At 43.8% G+C, this 25,166-nt stretch overlaps 1 protein-coding gene across 1 annotated transcript in view; it reads right to left on the bottom strand.

Moving 5' to 3' along the window:
• LOC125448494 (alpha-2-macroglobulin-like) overlaps positions 1-25,166 on the bottom strand; it is a 170,493-nt gene that overhangs the window by 20,057 nt on the left and 125,270 nt on the right. The window contains exons 32-36 of the mRNA XM_059638137.1: positions 24,616-24,675; positions 23,414-23,439; positions 22,804-22,894; positions 21,496-21,598; positions 19,140-19,242 (exon numbers count right to left, since the gene is read on the bottom strand). Coding sequence (XP_059494120.1) covers positions 19,140-19,242; positions 21,496-21,598; positions 22,804-22,894; positions 23,414-23,439; positions 24,616-24,675 — 383 coding nt within the window. The remainder of the gene's footprint in view (positions 1-19,139; positions 19,243-21,495; positions 21,599-22,803; positions 22,895-23,413; positions 23,440-24,615; positions 24,676-25,166) is intronic.

Genomic DNA, 25,166 nt, shown 5'->3' with positions numbered 1-25,166 from the left:
TGCATTTTAATCAGTCGTCTCCTCCCTAATTGTTTCAAGATTCAACAAGAGGCAGCCAGTTTAAGGGTTGTTGCCTTTCTGCTTATAAATTTTGTGTCCTTTACACTCTATTGCACACAATGCCTGAGGGATCGGCTGAAAGATGGCGTTTTCAATTAAACCTGTGGGACTCCAACCTGGTGTCGTGTGATTTTTGACCTTGTTGACGCTCTTGATTGGATTCCAGTCTATAACTCACTCCCAGGTATCTGTAATTCTATATTTCACTTCCCAAACTCTTCAATTAGAATCCAGTCTGTAAATCATTCTCTGGTAATGGTTATTCTATATATAAACCACACCAAACCACTTGACTGTACTGGTATCTGAAACTCACTCCTTTGTACCTATTTATCTACAACTCCCCAGACACTTTCATTAGATTTCAGAATGTACAGGTGGACAGACAAATGAGTGATTAAAGGTCAGTTTGGGAGAAAGAATGCCATGAGGAATATTAGTATAAAGGGTTGTTGTGCCAGCAGCCCAGATAATAACAAAGTGTAGTGTACGGGATGGTTAGGTATCGAGCAGTTGAGCTATGGTATGCATCAAAATGTTTCCACTGCCTGTGTGAGTGAGAAAGAGAGGGAGAGAGAGAGAGAGGCAGACAGACAAGAAAGAGAGAGAGAGAGATAGGGTTGGCATGAGAGAGAGACAGGGAGCGAGTGTGGAACAAGTCTCGTTGTGGTCTGTCATTGTTCACTTCTGCATGCTCAGTTGGCATCTTTTTTCTGAAGTGCAAGAACCCTCCCTTATCTCTAACTGCGTCCAGTGCCAGGAACACATTTTATGCTTTGGGATGTCAAAAGCCCCTTCATATATCACATCCTCCAGCTCCTACAATTCCTCATAAATCTCAGTCCTCATTCCCCCACTGTCAATCTCCAGAACATTTCAAATCCCTCTGACACTATACACTGTTGTAACTTCTTTACAATGCATTCTGTATGTAAAATTGCCTCCATGTCCGAGACCCCTCTGTGCCTTTTTCACCAACACCAGCACATGTTGTTTACCCAACCTCTGGAAACTCTTCCAGCCACAGCAACCCTCTGTTCCTTGCATTGCACCCTTGTCTTGACACAGAGACATCTGACTCTCTTCCACCATCCCCACAGAATTTTCTTCATCTCCCACAGCCTGTTCTATTCCTGCAGCACCCTCCATCTTCTAAATACACTCCAATAGTTCAAACCAACTTGATTACATCCACGAGATTGTACAAGCTTCCCTGTCAGTGTTTACATCACAAAGTTGGACGGCTGTAAAGCTTAAGTCGTGCAGACATTGTGGGAGAGCCTCATTCTACATGTGGACACACCTTCAGAAACAATCCATCAATTGAATCAAAGTGGATTTTCCTTTTCTTTTATCCCTTCTGCTTTCACATTCAGTTGTCTCCCAGCAATATTGACTGCCTTGAAATATTTACATCCCAGCCTTGATCAACCAGTGATGGTGATGAGATAAAAAAAACATTTCTCTGCCATTGGGTCACCAGCATATCTATTTTCTTGCCGATACTTCATGCAGTCAAATAAAAACACCCTCAATACATTTTAACCACTATTTTCTGACATTGACTTAATTGCTGATGTCCAATTTCAGTTAAATCCTTCTCTTCTTGCTCTTTTTTTGCAGTCTTGAGCTACATTTGGTAATAAAGGGAAAAACATAAATGTGACATAAGAGGCAACTTTTTTCATGCAGAGGGTGGTGTGTTTATAGAATGAGCTGCCAAAGAAAGTGGAGGAAGCTGGTAGAATTACAACATGTAAAAAGGCATCTGCATGTGCGCATGAATAGGAAGGGTTTGGATGGATATGGGTAAAATTCTGTCATGATTGTAATTTGGGTGACACTGTCAGATTCTGATGTGATGTTTGCTTTCAGTTTCCCAACTGTCCGTGCTCACCTTCTAACAGCCTGTTACTTTATTGAAGATATCAAGTGAGGGAGAGCTCTCACAAACACAAATGCTGGTTGTGAAACTAATTGATTTCGTATTTTGTGGGGCAGACTCAAGGGAAAAAAAATGACCAGGAAAGCTGCTGAAATATCATAAAGAGCCAGGTAATTCATCAATGTTCTTCAGGGAAGGAAACTTCCAACCAGTCTGGGCCTATATAACATACTGGCCTCTCTGGGGAGGTAGACAAGGAGAGAGAGAGAGATAATGATCAGGAGGTAAAGTTGACGACTTTTTTCTCTCACGACATCAACCAAAATTTTGAACAATCCACCAAATGCAGAGCCTTCGTCACCCAGATGCACCACTCCACTAGGATCACGTGAACACCACTGCCTCCAAGTTCCCTCCCAACCACACAATTTCCTGATTTGTGTGACATCCAGCACTCCATTTAAAGATTAAGAAGACTGAGGCCATTGTCTTCAGTACCTGCCACAAACTCCACTCCCGAACTGTGACTCCATCGCTCTCCCTGTAAACTGCCTGAGGCTGAATCATACTGTTCACAACCATGGTGAAACGTTACACATCAAGATGAGTTCCCGTACACATTTCCACTTCTTCACCAAGATTGCCTATTTCTAATTCAGTAACCACATCCCACTCCATTCTATTCTCAGCTGATCTGCTGCTAAAACTCTTATCCATTCCTTTGTGGCCTCTGGAGACTGAACTGTTCTGACATGTTTTCTATCGATCTCCCACAGTCAACCTCCCTGTCATCTTGAGCTCATCCAAAACTCTGCTTCGATTTGCTGTTCACACTGAGTTTTGTCCACCCATCAGCCATATGTGCTCACTGATCAGCATTGGCTTCTGGTTAAAATGGATCAAAATTTTAAAATTGATATAGAAATTGCTGGAGAAACTCAGCTGGTCTGGCAGCACCCGAGGAGAGAAAAACGGAGTTCATGCTTTAAGTGCAGTACCCGATTCTTCAGAATTAACTTTTATTCTGATATCCAGCAGAAGTAATTCTTTGTTTTACTTTACCATGTTTGTAAAATCTCATCCCTGATTTCTGATGATGGGTCACTGTACCCAAAATGATGACTCTGCCTTCTCTCTACAGATGCGACCAGAACTGCTGAATTTCTTTATTCTTTATTGGTTGTGATCATCTCTATCCATGTGATCTCACACGTACTCAGCCACTGATTTCTCTCCCATAAACTAGTCGACCTTGTGTCGTGGTTGGGCCTCCTGTAGAAATCGCATTCAGAAACAGTGAACATAATGAAGAATAAAATGCAAACTTCACAAGAAAACATGAGATTCAAACAAAGTCACGCAACTGTGATCAAGATGAAACAGAACAATGAATGAGCACACACTTAGATCCACAGATAACGCGCCGTACCAACTCCTGAGACACCGAATCTCTCAGACAGAGCTGCTCAGAACTAAAATCTCAAAACAAGGCCAATGGTCCAAATGACTCACCTCTGAAACAACCTCAATTTTCAATTTGAAAATCTCCTGCTGAAGCTTGCAACTGGAAAGCTATCAGAAGCACTGCAGTTAGAGAAAAATCTCACAGTTGAGGAAATAATCGGGGAGCAGTTGATAGTTCTGTGCAGCCTCCTGGAACATCTTGTAAAAGAAGTTTACAAATTCAATCCCTGTTGACCAGGGAATAAACATTCAGAAGAAACAAACATTTCCGTTGGTTTGAGTTTCCTGTGTATAAAACCACCATTTCAAACCCACTGGGAAAGTTTTAAAAATGCATCATGGTTAGGATAGGACAGAGGTTCACATCATCGCCTGCTCCTGGCACAGGATGACCGTGCACGCTGTCTGTGACACATTACTGACAATGCTGAGGGGCAATCTGTCAATTCAAGGATGATGTCTACGAGGTCATGAGTTTCTGTTCTCTTTCTGAGTGAAGGCAGCCTTTGGATACAGAAGGCAGTGTTTACCATGAAGTCATGGGACACAAGGAGCAACATCTGCTTCCTTTTTTAAAATCTGTGCCACTGCCTTGCCTCATCAATAACAGAGATAATGGGAACTGCAGGTGCTGGAGTATCCAAGGTAACAAAGTGTGGGGCTGGTTGAACACAGCAGGCGAAGCAGCATCTTAGGAGCACAAAAGCTGACGTTTCAGGCCTTGACCCGTCATCAGAAAAGGGGGATGGGGAGAGGATTCTGAAATAAATAGGGAGAGTCGGGGAGGCGAACTGAAGATGGATAGAGGAGAAGATAGGTGCAGAGGAGAGCATGGGTGGGGAGGTAGGGAGGGAATAGGTCAGTCCAGGGAGGATGGACAGGTCGAGGGGGTGGGATGAGGCTAGTCGGTAGGAAATGGAGGTGCGGCTTGAGGTGGGAGGAGGGGATAGGTGAGAGGAAGAACGGGTTAGGCAGGCCGGGATGAGCTGGGCTGGTTTTGGAATGCAGTGTGGGGAGGGGAGATTTTGAAGCTGATGCCGTTGGGCTGCAGAGCTCCCAAGCAGAATATGAGTTGCTGTTCCAGCAACCTATTGATGGCATCATTATGGCACTGCAGGAGGCCCAGGATAGACATGTTGTCGAAGGAATGGGAGGGGGAGTTGATTCGGGAGGTGCAGTTGTTTACTGCAAACCGAGCGTAGATGTTCTGCAAAGCGGTCCCCAAACCTCCGCTTGGTTTCCCCAATGTAGAGGAAGCCACACAGTGCGCAGCGGATGCAGTATACCACATTGGTGGATGTGCAGTGAACATCTGCATGATGTGGAAAGTCAGCTACCTGGAATACATCTCCTACCATCCACCTTCCTGCAAAACTCCCCCCCACAGTGGTCGAGAACACCCTCGACCATGTCTCCTGCATTTCCCGCACCTCATCCCTCACACGCCACCCTCGCAAATAGCGCCCAAAGGGAATCCCCCTAGTCCTCACAAACCTCCCCACCAACCTCCGAATACAACACATCATCCTCCACTACAATCTGACACCACCGCCACCAAAGACATTTTTCCCACCCCACCCTTGTCGGCCTTCCGGAAAGACCACTCTCTCCACGACTCCCTTGTCCGCTCCACACTCACCTTGAACCTCACCACACCCGGCACTTTCCCCTGCAACCGCAGGAAGTGCTACACCTGCCTCCCTCACCTCCCTCACCCCCACCCCAGGCCCCAAGATGACTTTCCACATCAAGCAGATGTTCACAGGAAAGAGACCACAAGAGCTTTGCAGGGTCTAGGCCCGAAACGTCAGCTTTTGTGCTCCTAAGATGCTGCTTGGCCTGCTGTGTTCATCCAGCTCCACACATGGTTATCTTGGATTCTCCAGCATCTGCAGTTCCCATTATCTCTGATCACAATTTTAACCAATCAGAGTGAGGTTATTATTCAGGATAGCCAGGGGTGCAGTAAAGGAAGGGAAAAGGCTTCTGGTTTAAAGTGCATTTATTTCAATACACGAGGCCTCACTGGTCAGGCAGGTGAGCTCAGAGCATGCATTGGCTCTGGGGTCTGGGATAGTATAATCATAGCAGACACAGCGCTGAGAGAAGGGCAGGACTGGCAGCTCAATGTTCCAGGATACAGAAACTACAGAGGTGACAGAAATGTAAGTTAGCAAGGAGGGGAGTTGTCCTTTTGATAAGGGTGCACATAACAACAATACTCATCGAGGATATTCTGAAGAGGTCATGAAATGAAGCCATATGGTTAGAACTTAGAAACAAGAAGGGAATTTTCACTCTGTCGGGACTGCATTAAAGACCTGCAAATAGCCAGCGGATGTGTAGAGAGGTTGCAGATAGCTGTCGGAATAATAGAGTAGCACTGGTAGCAGAGTTTAAGTTCCCCTGTACTGACTGAGCCACCCAGAGTGTAAAAGGCTCGGACAGGGTGGAATTTATCAAATGTGTCCAAGAAAGTTTCCTAAATCGATATGTAGAGGGCACTACTCGGGAGGATGCAACACTGGACCATGTCCTAGGAAACAAGGTGGGGCAAGAGGCTGAAGTGTCAATCGGGCAGCACTTTGGATCCAGTGACCATAACTCTCTTAGTTTTAAATCAGTAATGGAAAAAGGTAGAATGGGTCCAACAGGTTAAGGTGCTAAACTGGAGCAGGGCCAATTTTTTGGAACCAGTAGGCAGGATCTAGCATCAGTCGATTGGGTGAGTCTGTTTGCAGGAAAAGGAACGACTGGCAAATGGGAGGGTTTTAAAAGTGTCATATCATGAGTCCAGGGACGGTATGTTCTTGCAAGGATAAAGGGAAAAGCTGGCAGGTTTAGGGATCCCTGGCTGACGAGGGATATTGAGGCTTTGGTCAGGAAAAAGAAGAAGGCATACATTGGGTTTATGCTTTGGGCTCAAGTGAATTCCTTGATGACTATAAAAAGTGTAGGAGCACACTTAAGATGGTAATCAGAAGAGCAAAAGGAGGATATGAGATGGATCTGGCAGATACGTTTACAGATAATCCCAAGAGGGTCGAGAGCTATATTACAAGTAAAAGGGTGGCTAAGGAGAGAATAGGGTCCCTTTAAAGATCAGCATGGCTGCCTATGTGTGGCAGAAGATGGAGGACATTTTTAAGAGGCCAAAGAAGAAATTGCAGAGGCCCTTGCAGAGATTTTTGTTTCATCTTTAGCCATTGGTCACGTTCTGCAAGACTGGAGGGTGGCTAATGTTGTTCCATTGTTTCAGAAAGGTAGCAAAGACAAGCCAGGGAACTATAAGCCAGTCAGCCTGACATCAGTGGTAGGTAGGTTATTGGAGAGGATACTAAGGGACTGGATCAACCGATATTTGGAAGGTCAAGGTCTGATTAGGGATAGTCAGCATGGGTTTGTGTGCGGGAAGTCATGTCTGACAGATCTTTTAGAGTTTTCCAAAGAGGTAACTGAGAGGATGGATGAGGGTAGGGCAGTGGATGCTGTCTGTGTGGACTTTAGTGAGGCCTTTGATAAGGTCTTCATGACAGACTAGTCATGAAGGCTAGGTGGCATGGGATCCAGGGAGAGCTAGCTAATTGGATTCAGAATTGGCTCAATGGTCGGAAGCAGAGGGTGACGGTTGAAGGTTGCTTCTCAGACTGGAGGCCTGTGATGAGTGGTGTGTCACATGGGTCAGTGCTGAGACCTTTGTTATTTCTTATTTATATAAATGATCTGGATGCTAATGTACAAGTCATGATCAGTAAACATAGGAATGATATAAAATTAGGAGGTATCATCGAGCGTGAAGAAGGTTATCAAAAATATCCATCATGGGCCTCCTGCAGTGCCACAATGATGCCACCCAAAGGTTGCAGGAACAGTAACTCATATTCCGCCTGGGAACCCTGCAGCCTAATGGTATCAATGTGGACTTCACCAGTTTCAAAATCTCCCCTTCCCCAACTGCATCCCTAAACCAGCCCAGTCGTCCCCTCCCCCCACTGCACCACACAACCAGCCCAGCTCTTCTCCTCCACCCACTGCATCCCAAAACCAGTCCAACCTGTCTCTGCCTCCCGAACCTGTTCTTCCTCTCACCTATCCCTTCCTCCCACCCAAGCCGCACCCCCATCTACCTACTGACCTCATCCCACCTCCTTGACCTGTCCGTCTTCCCTGGACTGACCTATCGCCTCCCTACTTCCCCACCTATACTCTCTCCACCTATCTTCTTTTCTTTCCATCTTCGGTCCGCCTCCCCCTCTCTCCCTATTTATTCCAGAACCCTCACCCCATCCCCCTCTCTGATGAAGGGTCTAGGCCCGAAACGTCAGCTTTTGTGCTCCTGAGATGCTGCTTGGCCTGCTGTGTTCATCCAGCCTCACATTTTATTATCTTGGATTCTCCAGCATCTGCAGTTCCTATTATCATGGTGGATGATACGCCTTGCCAATAGTATGGGAGTTACGGTGTGGAGGTTGGGGAGGGTGTTGATGGATACGGACAGCATCCATTGTGAGGAGAATAGTTGCATCATGGGTGTGGCTGTTGAAGATAGACATAGATACTAGCCAATGGGATGATAATAATATTGTGTTGGAAGGACAGAGTGATGGGACACTTGGGACAGTCAAAATGAATAAGTGTCACATTTAAAGTTTGAGGATAGACTTATGATGGATATGAGAGTTGATCATTTTGATGGGAAAGGTGGTGTGGTGGTTGGGTAGGCTATTGATGGACATGAAAATTGGCCAATGGCACGAGTGTTGTTGTGGTGTGAGGACAGAGGGTGGCGATTGACATGGATACTGGCCAATGGGATGAGAATGATGTTGGGGAGGATGGAAGAGTGATGATGGACATGGGGACAGAACTGCAGTGTGGAGTGAGGACAGATTTATGTTGACATGGAGATTGATCAACGAGAGAGAGAGAGAGACACAGAGAGAGAGAGAGAGAGAGAGAGACACACACACACACACACACACACAGACACACACAGAGAGATACACACACACACACACACAGAAACAGACACAGAGACACACACACACACACACACACACAGACACACAGGGGGAGAGAGAGAGAGAGATAGACAGAGAGAGAGAGAGACACATACACACAGAAACACACACACACACACACACACAGAGAGAGACACAGAGAGACACGCACACAGAAAGAGAGAGACACAGACACAGAGACACACACACACACACACACAGACACAGAGAGAGAGAGACACAGAGAGAGAGACACACACACAGACACACACACACAGTGACACAGAGAGAGAGACGCACACACGCACACACACACACAGAGACACAGAGACACAGAGAGAGAGAGATACACACACAGAGACACACACAGAGAGAGACACACACACACAGAGACACACACACACACACACACACACACACACACAGAAAGACACACACACACTCACACACACTCAGAGAGAGAGAGACAGAGAGAGAGAGACACACACACACAGAGGGACACACACACACACACACACACACAGAGACACAGAGAGAGAGACACACACAGCGGGAGAGAGAGAGAGAGACACGCGCACACACACAGAGACACACACACAGAGACACAGAGAGAGAGAGAGAGAGACACACACACACAGAAAGACACACACACACACACACACACACACACACACACACAGTGACACAAAGAGACACACACTCACACACACTCAGAGAGAGACACAGAGAGAGACACAGAGAGAGAGAGACACACACACACAGAGGGACAGACACACACACACACACACAGGGAGGCATACACAGGGAGAGAGAGAGAGAGAGACACGCACATACACACACACACACACAGACACACACACATAGAGACACACACACCAGCGGGTTGGGACTGAGGGAACACCTCGCTGTCATTGGGTCGGGACGGATGAGAGTGTCGCTGTCAACGGGTCAGGACTGAGGAACCGTGTTGCTGTCAATACGTCAGGACTGAGGGAGTGCAGCACTGTCAGTAGGTCAGGATTGATGTGGCGCATCGCTGTCAACAAGTCAGGACTGAGGGAGCGTGTCGCTGTCAGCTGCAGAGATGGGCTGACAGGTGGCAAATGGAGCTCAATGCGGAAAAGTGAAAGGTGATTCACTCTGGAAGGAGTAACCGGAATACAGAGTACTGGGCTAACAGTACGATTCTTGGTGGTGTGGATGAGCAGAGAGATCTCGGGGTCCATGTACATAGATCCCTGCAAGTTGCCACGCAGATTGATAGGGTTGTTCAGAAGGCGTACAGTGTGTTAGGTTTTTTTTGTAGAGTGATTGAGTTTCAGAGACATGAGGTCATGTTGCAGCTGTATAAAACTCTGGTGCGGCCTCACTTGGAGTATTGCATACAGTTCTGGTCGCCGCATTATAGGAAGGATGTGGAAGCATTGGAAAGGGTGCAGAGGAGATTAACCAGGTTGTTGCCTGGTATGGAGGGAAGGTCTTATGAGGAAAAGCTTAGGGACTTGAGGCTGTTTTCATTAGAGAGAAGAAGTTTAACAGCTGACCTAACAGAGATATATAAGATGATCAGGGGATCAGAGAGGGTGGACAGGGAGAGCCTTTTTCCTCAGATGGAGATGGCTAGCACAAGGGGACGTAGCTTTAAATTGAGGGGTGATAGATATAGGACAGATGTCACAGGTAGGTTCTTCATTCAGAGAGTATTAAGGGCAGGGAATGCCCTGCCTGCAACAGTAGTAGACTCGCCAAGTTTAAGGGCATTTAAATGGCCATTGGACGAACATATGGATAATAATGGAATTGTGTAGGTTAGATGGGCTTCAGTTTGGTTTCACTGGTCAGCGCAACATCGAGGGCCGAAGTGACTGTACTGTGCTGTGGTGTTCTATGTTCTATGTCATATGTTCCAATGAATCCACACAAGTATTTGAAGTAACAGTTGGGGGGAGGTGTGGTGAGAATTTTCCAGAAATCTTAACTCGGATTCAAGGTAGTTGTAGAAAAAGGGTAGGGACAGGCCTTAAATCAATGCTCTAATCTAAGGGTAGGCTCAATTTAATAAAGACCAGGTGCAATTTATTCAGAGTAGGCTGAGAGCCTCTAATTTCAAGTCAAAGACTGTCACACAGTAGGTGGCATTCAAAGAGTATGCAGGGATAGTACAGGGTCAACTTGTTCCAATAATGTAATAGCAAGTTGGTATTAAAGGATATACAGAATTAGATCACCAGACATGGAGCATTATCGCCTTTACCCAGTACTCCAAACAGCAGAAGCACAAGACAAATACAGAATCTACAAGGGGAAACATTGAAAGGAAATCAAGAGAGCCAAAGAGGGACATGCATGAAGCAAAGCAGGTAAATAAAGGGAAATCCTAAGTTATTTTGCAATGAATTATTAAGGATATTGGTATCCTTTGGTAGAGGGATTGCGTTTCAGAGCCTGTACTGTGCTGTCGTGTTCTATGTTCTACCATCAACTCTATCTGTGCCTCTCAATATTTTATAAAATTCTAAAAAGGTCACCTCTCAACCTTTGATGTGCCAGTGAAAGAAGTCCCAGCCTGTTCAGCCTATCTTCATAACTCAAACCTTCTAAACCCAGCAACATCCTGCTAAATCCCTTCTGAACCTTCTCCAGATTAATAATATCCGTCCTCTAAGTGGGCAACCAGAACTTGTCACAATACTCCAGAAGAGGCCTCACCAATGTCTTGTACAACCTCAACATGATTTCATAACTCCCATACTCAAAGGACCAGGCAATAAAGGCAAGAGTGTTAAATACCTTTTTAATACCCTGTCTATACGTGATGCAAACTTCAATGAATTACGTGCCTGAACCCCTCGATTCCTTTGCTCTACAACACTACTCAAGGCCCTACTATTAATTGATTCAACTCCATCTGCCATTTTCAGGCCATTGGCCCATTTGATCGAGATCCCCCTGCAATCTTAGAAAACCTTCTTCACTGTCTACTATGCCACCAGTTTTGGTGTCATCTGCAAACTTATTAACCATGCCTTTTATGTTCTTATCCAAATCTTAACATGACACAGAACTGACTCCTGGTGAGTCAGCTTGTGACAGGCCTCCAGTCCGAAAAACTAACCCTCTACCATTACTGTCTGTCTCCTGCCGTTAGGACAATCACGTGTCCAATTGGCAAGCTCACCCTCAATCCCATGTGACCTAATTTTGTTAACCTACCATACGGGACTTTGTCAAAGGTTTTCAAAATCCAATTAAACAATATCTACTGCTCTGCCCTCAATCTTTATGGTAACTTCTTCAAAAAACTCGATCAATTTTTGATTACCCCAGATCAATTTTTACCTTTCTGTATGTCCATAAATCTGATCTTTCAAAATCACCTCCAAACATTTACCTACAACTAAAGTCAGGCTCCCACGTCTCAAGCTGCTTGGTTCTCCTTACAACCTTTCTTAAACGACGGTACACCATTAGCCACCTTCCAGTCATCAGGCCCCTCACTTACATTTACAGACAATGCAAATATTTCCGTAAGGGATCTCGTAATTTCCTTCCTTACTTCCTACAAAATTCCAGGTTACATTAGATCAGGTCCCAGGCATTTATCCATATTTATGTTCTCCACTACCTCCAGAACGACTACTTCCACAATGTGAAATGTTTTCAAAATATCAAAATTTATTTCCGTACTTTCTCTAGGCTCCATTTCTTTCTCCATAATAAATCTGACATGAAATATTCATTTAGTATCTCTCTTACATCCTTGGGTTCAATACAAAGACAACCTCCTTGATCTTTAAGGGGCCCTACCCTCTCTCTGGTTACCCCCTTACACAGGCATTGGTAGAATCTCTTTAGATTATCTGCCAATACTGTCTTATATCTCTACTCTGCCATCCTGATTTCTTTCTTAAGAATGCCCCTACACTCTTTAAATTGATTAACAGATTCAATTGACACAAAAAGAGACGCTGGGTTGGTTACTCAATATTCCAAGAGATAGGATCTTCAGGTGAGACAGGGAAAAGCGGGAAATCAGTTTTGCAGTAGTGATCAGGGAAACTATTCCAGCAGTAAGGGGGGGATGACATCTGAGAAATCTCCTCAAATGAAGCCACATGGGTAGAACTCAAAGATCAAAAAGAACAATCACATTGCTAGGACTGGGCTGCAGTACCCAAATGGTCTGAGTGAAATAGTGAGGCAAATATGTAGCAACATTACAGAGAAGTGTAAAAGTAATGCAGTAGCAATTGTAGGGAGCTTCAACTTTTCCAACACTAACTGAGGTAGTCAAATTGTGAAAGGTTTAGACAAAGTAGAATGCTTAAACTGCATCCAGGAGGGTTTTTAATGTCGGAATGTAGTAGGCCCTGAAAGTGCACAGACAGTGCTGGTCTAAACTTTGGTTAATGACAGTCTGGATAAGTCAGAATAAGCTGTAGAGCTGAGCTGAGAGGTGGAAAATGGAGTATCATGCGGAAACGTGTGAGGTGATTCACATTGGAAGGAGTAACACCAATACAGTGGACTGGGCTAATGGTGAATTGAATCAATTTAACAGGCCCTTCGGCCCAACAAGTCCACACCGCCCCTCGGGGCATCCCACCCAGACCCATCCCTCGATAACCCATACACCTGAACACTACAGGCAATTTAGCATGACAGGAAGCATGTGGATGCATTGGACAGGGTGCAGAGGAGATTTATCAGGATGTTGTCTGGTATGGAGAGAAGCTCTTATGAGGAAAAGCTTAGGGACTTGAGGCTGTTTTTGTTAGAGAGAAGATGGTTAAGGGGCATCTTAATAGAGGCATACAAGATGATCAGAGGATTAGATCGGGTGGACAGTGAGAGCCTTTTACCTCAGATGGCGATGGCGAGCACGAGGGGACGTAGCTATAAATTGAGGGGTAGATATGGGACAGATGTCAGACATGGGTTTTTTATCCAGAGAGTATGAAGGGCAGGGAATGCCCAGACTGCAACAGTAGTAGACTCGCCAAGTTTAAGGGCATTTAAATGACCATTGGTAAACATATGGATGGTAATGGAATAGTGTAGGTTAGATGGACTTCAGATTGGTTTCACAGGTCGGCGCAACATCGAGGGCCGAAGGGCCTGTACTGCGCTGTAATGTTCTATGTTCTATGTCCGAATACTGCATTGAATTCTGGTTACCCTGTCATACGAAGAATGCTGTTAAACTGGATAGAGTGAAAAAACAATTACAAAAGGTCATTGCCGGGACTGGAGGGTTTATGAGGAGTTGTGGGTCGGCTCGGACTTTTTCCCTGGAGTATCGGAGACGAAGGGTGATCTTACAGAGGTGTATAAAATCATGATGGGCATTGATAAGGGGAATAACCAAGGTCGGGGAGTCGAAAACTAGAAGGGAGTAGGTTCAAATGTGAAAGGGAAAGACTTAAAAGTGACCCGAGAGGCAGCTTTTCCCGCACAGAGGGTGGTGCGTGAATGGAATGAGCTGCCAACAGACGTGGTCGAGGCAGATAAAATTTCTGTAGTTAAAAGACATTTGGACAGGTGCACAATGAGGAAAGGTTTAGACGGATACCAAACGTAAGCAAATGGGACTGGTTAAGTTTGGGATACCTGGTCAGTACAGATAATTGGGAGTGAAGGTCCTGATTCTGTGCTGTATGACTCTATGAATCCATGACTGAAGTGCTAACTAGATGTGTGGATGAGGGCAATGCATTTGATGCAGTCTACTTGGGCTTCAACAAAGCTTTTGACAAGATCCCCCATTTGAAGACTGTTAGAACAGGAAACAGTCCATGGGATCCGAGGACATGTGCGCACAGGAAATCATGTCTTGTATAATTTGATTGAGTTTTTTAAAGTAGGAATGAAGAGCATTGATTAAGGCAGAAAGATGGACGTATACGGGCTTCAGTAAGGCGTTCAAGAAGGTTCCTCACGGTAGTCCAGTAGGAAAGTTAAATCACATGGAGCACTGGGAGAGCGAGCCACTTGGATACAGAACTGGTTCGAAGGTAGAGATTGAGGGTGGTGGTAGAGGTTTGCTTTTCAGACTGGAGGCATGTGGCTAGCGGTTGTGCATCAAGGATAGGTGATGTGTTCACTGTTTTTTGTCATTTATGTCACTGATTTGGATACGAACAGAGGTATGGTTAGTAAGTATGCAGATGACACCAAAATTGGAGGTGTAGTGGACAGCAAAAAACGTTACCTCAGAGTAGAATGGGGCCTAGATCAGATGGGGCAGTGGGTCGACGGATGGCAGAGGGAGCATGATATTGATAAATGTGAGGTGCTGCACTTTGGAAAAGGCAAATCAAGGCAGGACGTATACTCTGGGTTGTGTTGCTGAAGAAAAAGAGACCCTGGAGTGTAGGATCACAGTTCCCTGCAAGTGGAGTTCCAGGTAAACAGGACAGTGAATGTAACATTTGGTGTGCTTGCCTTCATTGGTCAGTGCATTGAATATAGGATTTGTGAGGTCACGTTGCAGCCGTACAGGACATTGTTTAAGCCACTTCTGGAATACTGCGCAAAATTACAATCTCCCTGCTACAAGAAGGATGTTGTGAAACTTGAAAGGGGTCAGAAAAGATTTACCAGGATGTTGCCAGAGTTAGACGGTTTGAGGCAGAGGGAGAGCCTGAATAGGCTGGGGCTATTTTCTCTGGAGCAGCAGAGGCTGACGGATGACCTTACAGAGGTTTACTGAAGCATGAGGGGCATAGATACGGTGAACAGCCAAGGTGGGGCAGCCTAAAACTAGAGGGCATAGGCTGAGCGGCAACATTTTCACACAGAGGTTGCTGCTTGTGAGGAACAAGCTGCCAGGGGAAGTGGTTCAGAGATAATGGGAACTGCAGATGCTGGAGAATCCAAGAGAACTAAGTGTGGAGCTGGATGAACACAGCAGGCCAAGCAGCATCTGAGGAGCACAAAAGCTGATGTTTGGGGCTGAGACCCTTCACCAGAAAAGGGGGATGGGGAGACAGTTCTGAAGAAAATAGGGAGAGGGGGATATGGATCGAAGATGAATAAAGGAGAAGATAGCTGGAGAGGAGACACTCAAGTTAAAGGGACGGAGATGGAGCCAGTAAAGGTGAGTGTAGGTGGGGAGGTAGGGAGGGGACAGGTCAATCTGGGGAGGACAGACTGGTCAAGGGGGCAGGATGTGGTTAGTACATAGGGAATGGAGGTGCAGCTTGAGGTGGGAGGAGGGGATCGGTGGGAGGAAGAACCGGTCAGGGAGGCAGGCATGAGCTGGGCTGATTTTGGGATGCAGTGGTGGGAGGGGAAATTTTGAAGCTTGTGGAATCCACATTGATACCATTGGGTTGCAGTCTCTCTCCGTTACTCCCTTGTCTGCTCCACATTCCCCTCCAACCCCACCACATCTGGCACCTTCCCCTGCAACCGCAGGAAATGCTACACTTGCCCCCACATCTCCTCCCTCAGCCCCATTCCAGGCCCCAAGATGACTTTCCACACCAAGCAGATGTTCACCTACACATCTGCGAATGTGGTATACTGCGTCTGCTGTATCTGTTGTGGCTTCCTCTTCATTGGGGAAACCAAGCGGAGGCTTGGGGACCGCTTTGCAGAACACCTATGCTCGGTTCGCAATAAACAACTACACCTCCCAGTCGCAAGCCATTCCAACTCCCCCTCACATTCCTTCGACGACATGTCCATCCTGGGCCTCCTGCAGTGCCACAACGATGCCACCCGAAGGTTGCAGGAACAGCAACTCATAATCCGCTTAGGAACCCGGCAGCCCAATGGTATCAATGTGGATTTCACAAGCTTCAAAATCTCTCCTCCCCCAGTGCATCCCAAAACAAGCCCAGCTCGTCCCCACCTCCCTCACCTGTTCTTCCTCTCACCTATCCCCTCCTCCAATCTCAAGCCACCCCAACATTTCCTACGTACTAACCTCAACCTGCCCCCTTGACCTGGCTGTCCTCCCCAGACTGAGTTATCCCCTCCCTACCTCCCCACCTACACTCTCCTCTCCACCTATCGTCTCCTCTATCCATCTTCGGACCATCTCCCCTTCTCTCCATGGAGGTTCTCGGCTCGAAACGTCAGCTTTTGTGCTCCTAAGATGCTGCTTGGCCTGCTGTCTTCATTCAGCCCCACACTTTTTTCTCAGAGGGAGTGGTGGAGGCTGGTAAAATTACAACACTTGAAAGGCATCTGGATGGGGATATGAATGGGGGTGGTTTAGATGGCTATGTAGCAAATGCTGGAAAATGGGACTGGATTAATTAGGATATCTGGTTGACATGGACAAGTTGGACCAAAGGGTCTATTTCCATGTTCTACAGCTCGATGACTCTGACTTTATTTGGCAAGTTAGATTCAGAATGGGTTGAGTTGGCAGGAAGCAGAAGGTTAGGTTGGTCCATGTTTCGTGACTGAAAGTCTGTGTCCAGTGAGGCTCTCCAGGGATTATTGTTCGAGCGCTCACTGCTGTGCTATATCAGAATGATTTAGACTTAAATGTTAAGAGGGGTGATCAGTAAGTTTGTGAAACATATGAAAATTGCTGAGATGGTAACTTGTGACGAGGAGAGCCCAGGATTGCACGGTGATGTAAACAGGCAGGTCAGATTGATGTGTGTGGCAAATGGAAATTAATCTGAACACATACGAGGTGGTGCACTTGCGAAGTACACACAAGGCAAGGAAATTCACCAAAATCCATCAACAGCATTTTCGAACTCACAACCACTTCCATTTAGAGGGACAAGGGCAAAAGCAAGATAGGATTCCTAAGTGATAACCCTGGAATTTGCTCTGTCATGACATTGAGAGTACCCACTGCACACAGACAACAGCTGTTCAAGAAATAAGCTCCCACCTTCTATATACTCGCATGACTGAATTCTGTTAACTAAATCGGAGTAATCTGTTCTTGGAACACTAATTGGTCCATCGTTATTAAATCGAAAATTATTGAAAATGCTTCAGAACTTCGAATTTGCCTGTGAAGGCAGGCTTTTGTTTTTAAAAGTGTTCCAATCAAATGACAACGCATTGCTGCAGCAGCCAGGACATTATATTTCAAATCCTGGAGTAAAAGAAGACTCCACAACCGACTGGAATCAGCTCAATGCCGCAGCCCATTGACCCACCGGTTATACTTGAATGTTTTGAAACAGCATAGCCTGGGTTAGAGATCGTCTCAAGTCTTGACAGACCACCAAAACTGCCTGCAAAATCAAGTTAATGTACCTTCGCTCGTTCTAGAAATGTAACGCATCATCTTTGAATTCATTTCCGAGATGTTGACATCACTGGGCCTAGTTGCCCTTGAGAAAGTCAGGATGAGCTAGCTTCTTGAAACATTGCAGTCAATTTTGTGTAACTAGATTCACAATCCTGTTAGGAAGTCGGTTTCATGATTTTAACCATGAAGGAACTGAGATATATTTCAGTTTCGGGATCATCAGTAGCTTGGATAGGAACATATTGCTGACGGGTCCCCATTTATCTATCGTTCTTGTCCTTCTAGTTACCAAATATCATAGTTTAAGACCACATGACCAATAGGTCCTTCAACCTAATCCTCCATCCAATAGGATAATGGCTGATGTAATACTCCGCATACCCACTTTCCCGTCCTTTCACCGTCACCCTTGAACCCCCATAACTTGCCAAGAAGGTATTTATCTCAGTCTTATGCATGCTTTCCGACTTTTCCATCATAGATATCTATTGGCCAGGAGTTCCAAAGACTCTCAACCCTGTGAAGGGGTAAACTGGTGCATCGTTATTTTGCGTCTATGCCCTCTGGTCCTAAACTCTTCTGTGAGGGAAAACATCCCCCCAGCATTTACTCTGTCAAGACCCTTAAATATCCTACATGTTTCAGCATGATCACCTCTCATTCTTTTAAACTCCAGTGGGTTGAAGCCCGACCTGTTTAGTCTTTGGTCACAAGACAATCCCTCAAAACGAGCGATCATTCCAGTGAACTTTCTCTGAATTGCTTCCAATTAAATGATATATTTCCTTGAATAAGGGGACCAAAACTTAAAACATACTCCAGATGTGGTCTCACCAACATCTTTTACAATTGCAGTCATACTTTAGTACTCCTATGCTCCAATGCCCTTGAAATAATGACCAACATTCCATTAGCCTTCTTAATTATCTGCTGTCCTTGTGTGTTTTCTTCTGTGTTTCGTGCACAAGTAGCTCTAAGTCCCTTTACGTTGCAGCTTACTTTTACTGCAGTTATGCAGTTATTCCATTTGTAAATATTCTGTTCTTTTGCACTTCTTTCCAAAATAAACAACCTTGTGTTTTACCCACATAATGCTCCATTTGTGAACCTTTTGCCAACTTACTTAACCTCTCAAGATCACTCTGTAAGCTATTTTGTATTCCTGTCACAACACCTGTTTTTGTCTTGTCTGTAGATTGACTACAGTGCATTCACTTCTTCCATCCAAGTCAATAACATTTACTGTAACAGTCATGATCCCAGCACTGATCCCCCTGAAACCCCATTGGTTACAAGTTGCCAACATGAAAAATAACCCATTATCTCTTTTCACTGTTTCTTGCCAATGGGCCATTTGGAAAGGCACTGCCTGAGGAGTCTTCAAAAACTTTTGGAATGCAATACCTTTTGAAGACTTCTTCAAAACAGAGTAGACTGACACTCCCTCCTCTTTCCACTTAGGATGGGGTGACAAAACCTAAAGAAAGCTGTCACGTACTTGGATTATAGAAATCATATGGAGTGGCTGATGCTGGCTGCATGAAACCCATTGGCACAATTTGTTTGGTGGCAAACACGACACATTCTTTCTCCTCATGGACCTGAAGCAAATCAGAAAAGAATAAGTCACAACAAAGAGACTATTTCAATTTAATGTATAATTAAATATAATCAATCTGAAGGGCATCCTTTTGTAAATGATCCTATCCCAGGTGAAAATGAGTGAGCACAAACAAAAACCTCAGCATTAATGTGAGAAATAATCAACCCCTTGGTGAACAAAATCTAACTACTAAGTTGAAAATTGTTCTCTTCAGTATGACTTGATACACTGTGAAAAATAACGCCTAGAATCTGCTGATACACCACAAGATTATTTCACTGAGAATGTCTTTGAATGTCTTGGGGTGGCATGGTGGCTCAGTGGTTAGCACTGCTGCTTTATAGTGCCAGGGACCCGGGTTCAATTCCACCCTCGGGCGACTGTGTGGAGTTTTCTTATTCTCCCTGTGTCTGCGTGAGTTTTCTCTGGGTGCTCCGATTTCCTCCCACAGTCCAAAGATGAGCAGGGTAGGTGGATTGGCCATACTAAATTGCCAGTGGTGTTCAGAGATGTATAGTTTAGACGTGTTATAGTGGCGTGGGTCTGATCGAGGTGGGATGCTTTGAGGCTCAGTGTGGATTTGTTGGGTCAAAGGGCCTGTTTCCACACTGCAGGGAATCTATGATTTCTGTAGAGATTCTATGAATGCAGAAAATGTACAGCATACTTGTGGGGAAAAAAAGTTGTTACAAAAGTGATGAAGTGGTTTTGGCCTGTTTAAGAGAAAGGTCATTTGGGCAAATTGAATGGTGACAATAACCAAATCAACATCAAATCATCATCGAATCCCTACAGGGTAGAAAGAGGCCATTTGGTTCATCGAGTCTGCCAAACTTCTTTGCGTCCTACACCATCTCATCTACCCTGGCTAATCCACCCAGCCTGCACATTCCTGGACACCACAGGCAATTTAACATGGTTAATACACCCAACCTGAGCATCTTTGGACTGTGAGAGGAAACCCACACAGTCACAGGGAGAACAGCAAACTTCACACAGTCACTGAAGATGAGTAAGAAATGGACAAAATGCTGGCTTTGTTAGTAACACCTACATCCCATGAAAGAGTTGAACCAGAAATTGGAGAAGGGTGTTTTCACTGGCAAGACAAATGTTAAACCAAAGGACCATCAATTCGTGTACCTGCTAAATAGCCAGATGGGTTTTGCTGAAGTTCATAAATCCTATAGTGATTATAAAAACTTGAAAATGAGATATGTTCTGCCCAAGGAATTATTTACAACCTGATGGGAAAAGAGCAGTCAAGTGGAATGCATTGAAATATCAAGTGATGTCCAAATACCTCCTTGCAACAAAGATGCAATTTTCATCAAAATTCCTGTAGTTTGATATTCAAATTGAACAAAACGTAACTTCACAGGTTTAATCAGCTAAATATAATTAATATGTGCTTGTTCCTATTTAATTTGGTTAATAAATGATTGAGCGTAATATCAACATAAACGCGAAGAACTAAAAATACTGTATCCAAATTAAGAATGACCCTTCCATCTTTGAAATCATAGGGATTGATGTATTTATCAACTCCATTTTTCAGCTGAAAAACAGTCAGAACATTTTCTTAGCGCTTTCCCTTTACATAGTCAATGGAACTACACTTATGTCACAGTGATTACAATGATATGCAAGAAGAATTCAGGCACAGAAGGGATAAAAAAAATAAGATCTATTAATGTCAAGTTTCAACTCGACCAGAAGTATATTTAAACTGTGAAATACCAGGATTGAATTTCGAAAAGGATTTTCCTGACCACTCGATACATCTTTGGTCAGAGGTTGGTACAAATTCTAAAGCAGATTTGCCTTTTGGGTGCTGATCACTCAAGTTACAAGCCTACACTCCTAGACAACTCCCACAAGCTTTCCCTTCCGTTCCATTTCATAACCGTTTCTTCTTCCTTACCGTGAACTCAGTCTCCTGTTCCCAGTCTCCATCCACAATTCTTAACTTCACTTCCTCTCCCTTCATGTCATAAAGTTGACTCCTCTACTTCTCATCTCTCATTCACTAACTGTATTTTCCCCATGCTCTTTCTTTTGGTACATCTATTATTTCTAATTCGCTTCTTCTCTTTAACCTGCCTCCCATTCACCAGACATCACTGATGTGATTTTATCATTCTTTCTAATATGAAAGTGGGATTTTCTTTTGTTCTTGTTTTACCAGATTGATACTTCCCAAACTCCACTCAAACATATCTACAATTTCTTATTACTCAATTCATTCTACCTTATCAAGTTGCACCAGCTCAGGTTCCAAACGACCGAGGAGTGAAATATCGACAATTGCCATTCCAGACTGGAACTGATTCTCCTCATCGTCACTATCTCGTCTTTAGAAGAAACGGCGTCAAGAGTAATAAACCACTTCATTACACTTAAGCTGGAAGTTATTTACATAAATGCACATTTAAAAATAAGACATTTTGATTGCTAAAACCTTCTCTGTATGTGAAATTCTGCTGAATTTCTTTTCCAGATACAGAAAACACACACACTTGCAATAATGTACATATAGTCCTTAAAGTGATCATTGAATTACGCACATTGTACAGCATGCTCAAACCACAGCATGCTTATATTTAAGCTGTAAACAATCCAATTTCTGCTTTGCTGCTTCGATCCTCAATCCTTGTTATCTCAAGTCCCCTTAGGGCAATTTATGCCCTCTGATGGCATCGCAATCATCTTAATTTCAAAAATTTCATCTTTTGGATTCTTGGATCTGTATCTATACCAAGAATTTGGGGGCGGCACGGTGGCTCAGTGGTTAGCACTGCAGCCTCACAGCACCAGGGACCCCGGTTCAATTCCTGCCTTGGGCCACTGTCTGTGTGGAGTTTGCACATTCTCCCCATGTCTGCGTGGGTTTTGTCCGTTGTTGGGCCAAAGGGTCTGTTTCCACACTGTAGGGAATCTAATCTCAATCTATTCTAACCTGTATGTGAGTAAATCTTTATCAGGGACTTTTATATCAAAACAAAACTTAAAACTTAAAAGGTGTCTGAATGCTGGCATTATCCAATTTAAATCAATTGCAAATATTTTTACAGGCTTCTTGAGATCAATTGACACTAGGTTTGCAACTCACTAGGAGCGAAAGTGTCCTTCTTCGATTCCTCAATTATATGTCTTGATGAACAAAGCAAAGCAAAACGAAGGTACATGGAGCATCAAAACATGAAGGGCACCAAGAAGTTTGTAGCGGGGGGATGGGGCGATGGAGGCATATCGAAGACTTTGAATGAGCATGGCATTGGAAGATGAATGTTGGTCAAGCTAGATTGGGTAAACGTACATTTTTGGCTGAAGAAACATGTGTTTCAATGTGAGCGAATGGAAGAAGCCATGGAGTCGAAGCAAAACATTTTGACAATAAGACAAACATTCTTAAAAGCAGCAGACTGCATGAAAAAGAAATGAACTGCTTTAATATCCAGTTAAAATTTATGTTGAATATCAGATGGATTTTTTAAAATTGACTCCATTCTGCAATCATGTTGATCGAAAAATGTTAACTACATTAACACATACTAACCTGTAACAGTCTTTTTAGGAAATGGTTTGACGATTTTCTGTATCCGGAACATCCTTCTCGAACGAAGATCGTACCAACCTCTGGTACCAAACTGCAAAATGAGTGTAATCGTATGGTTTGGTGCAATAAAAGAGAAAGAATGAACATGTATCCCACAATTTTGCTGATGTTTATCTACAGAATTGCGCTGGCACGTCTGCTTCCTCCAGCCTGTTTAAACTGTTCCATTCAATGTGAAGTTTAAGGTAAGTTTTAACACACAGGTCTGTTTGATCTGTGCCACGCCTTCAATTCTATTAGTCATACATGCTTTCCCCCTCTTCCTATAATACATTCCTTGAAGCATTCAATGATATTTTCATTTGAAATCTTATCATTATTTTTGATTCTCAATCATCAATGAATCTGATGTCACCATCATTACATGCAGTGCACAACACATCAAACAGGAGTCTTACTCTCGCCATGAGCACTGAGGTAGTATGGGGTCATAACTGTCTCATAGGAAATTCTATATATAGGGCTATGTAGAGTCATGCAGTTAATTTTATTTGACATGCTATTTCTTTCCTTCACAAATATGCTGGATTTAAAGTGATCTTCAACCTACCTTAAAATGAATCCAATACCAACCACCTGTAAAACCAGCATATCCAAATTTTCATTTGAGTTTAGTGTTTCACAAATATATTACTTTTTTAAAAATTACATTCAAGTTGACATTAATATTTCATTCCCTGACACCAGGTGAACTTACTTTTAAACTCCAATTTTCTTTTGGCATTAACAGAGAGGTGAGCCTTTCTGCAAGCACCGAAAGGCTCCATCAGTTTCTGATAAAACTTGCGGAACTGTAAGTTTCACAAATATGTTCCTATTAGACACTAATTCTAATTGAAGCAGTATTAAACTAAATTTGTCCAACTCGACAGCAGAAATGGTCAAGATTTTAAAAGCAAGTAACTATTTTGAAGAGGAGTCACTCTTCGAATTAAATTCCATCTTGGTGTGTGTCAGTGCATAAGTTCGTCACTCTCAACGAACCATTCAAACTGTCATGCAATTACTGAAACACACAGACAAAAAACATGAATGTTAACAGTCACCAAGATTTTGAGAGTGATTTGGAATCTCATATTCAATACCCGCTGGGGGACATCTGTTCCAATCTGGACATACTTATTACCATCCCACCTACCTTCCCCAGCACCTCCTCCCCCCCCCACGCTATTTGTTAATAGAATATAGAACATTATAGCACAGTACAGGCCCTTCAGCCCTCGATGTTGTGCCAACCTGTCATACCACTCTCAAGCCCATCTAACCTACACTATTCCATGTACGTCCATATGCTTGTCCAATTGTGGGGAACCTTATCGAACACCTTGCTGAAATCCACATACACCACACCAAACGGTTTACTTTCATCTACCTGTTTGGTCACCTGAGCTCCCGTCCACCCTCCATTTCTGAGGAAGGGTCCTGACCCAAAACCTCAATTTTCTTGAGCCTCTGATGCTGCCTGCCCTGCTGTGTTCCTCCAGCTCCACAATGTGTTATCTCAGACACCAACATTGGCAGTTCTTACCATCTGAATGACTTATTCTCACCTTGTAACAAGTGATTTATAGTCATTTTCCTTTCAGATTATGCATGTACATGTATACACATAAATATACATATAACACTTCTATGCCTGAATCACTAACCTAGAGGCTATTTTAAAATAGTCTCTTCATACCTGCATGAAAGAGAAATCATCAAGGTCATAACTTTCATTTGAGGAATAACTCGAACATTCAAAGTACTCACAGTCAGTGTCCCATTTCCTTGACCAGTCAATTTGATGCGAATCTTTCTTCCAAGTGGAAACTATAACAGTAATTATATTTTATCATCAAACACTTCATTGCATCACCAATATTTCCTTGGCTGTTTGAAACATAAGATAATGAAATAATCATCGACAGACTGGCCAACAATGTAATCTTATGTGTGTTATGACAAATGAAAATCACAACCATTGAAGCGTCTTTTTTAAAAAGCTGTTGTCATACAACAGAGCACTTTTTGAGATGCAGTGATGAATATACTTCCTGAGATGCAAATAATATATGCCTAATTAATTCCAAAGAATAACTTTACAATTAAACAGAAGCTAAAAATCTCTTTACATCGTGATGCTTGTCACATTGCTGTTAGTCAATGGAAATCGTTCAGAACAATTATTTATTTCCAGATGAAAAGGAAGTGTACACATTTCATTTTTACATCTCATCCAAGAGAGAGAACAAAACACCTTTACGAATGCGTTGTCAAACAGTAAGACTCACAAAAAAAAACTCATTTGTCCACTGAATTCC

The sequence above is a fragment of the Stegostoma tigrinum genome, chromosome 29, assembly GCF_030684315.1.
Source record: "Stegostoma tigrinum isolate sSteTig4 chromosome 29, sSteTig4.hap1, whole genome shotgun sequence".
NCBI lineage: Eukaryota > Metazoa > Chordata > Chondrichthyes > Orectolobiformes > Stegostomatidae > Stegostoma > Stegostoma tigrinum.
Note: the sequence above shows the minus strand (reverse complement) of the source record. Positions and strands in the feature narration are given on the sequence as shown.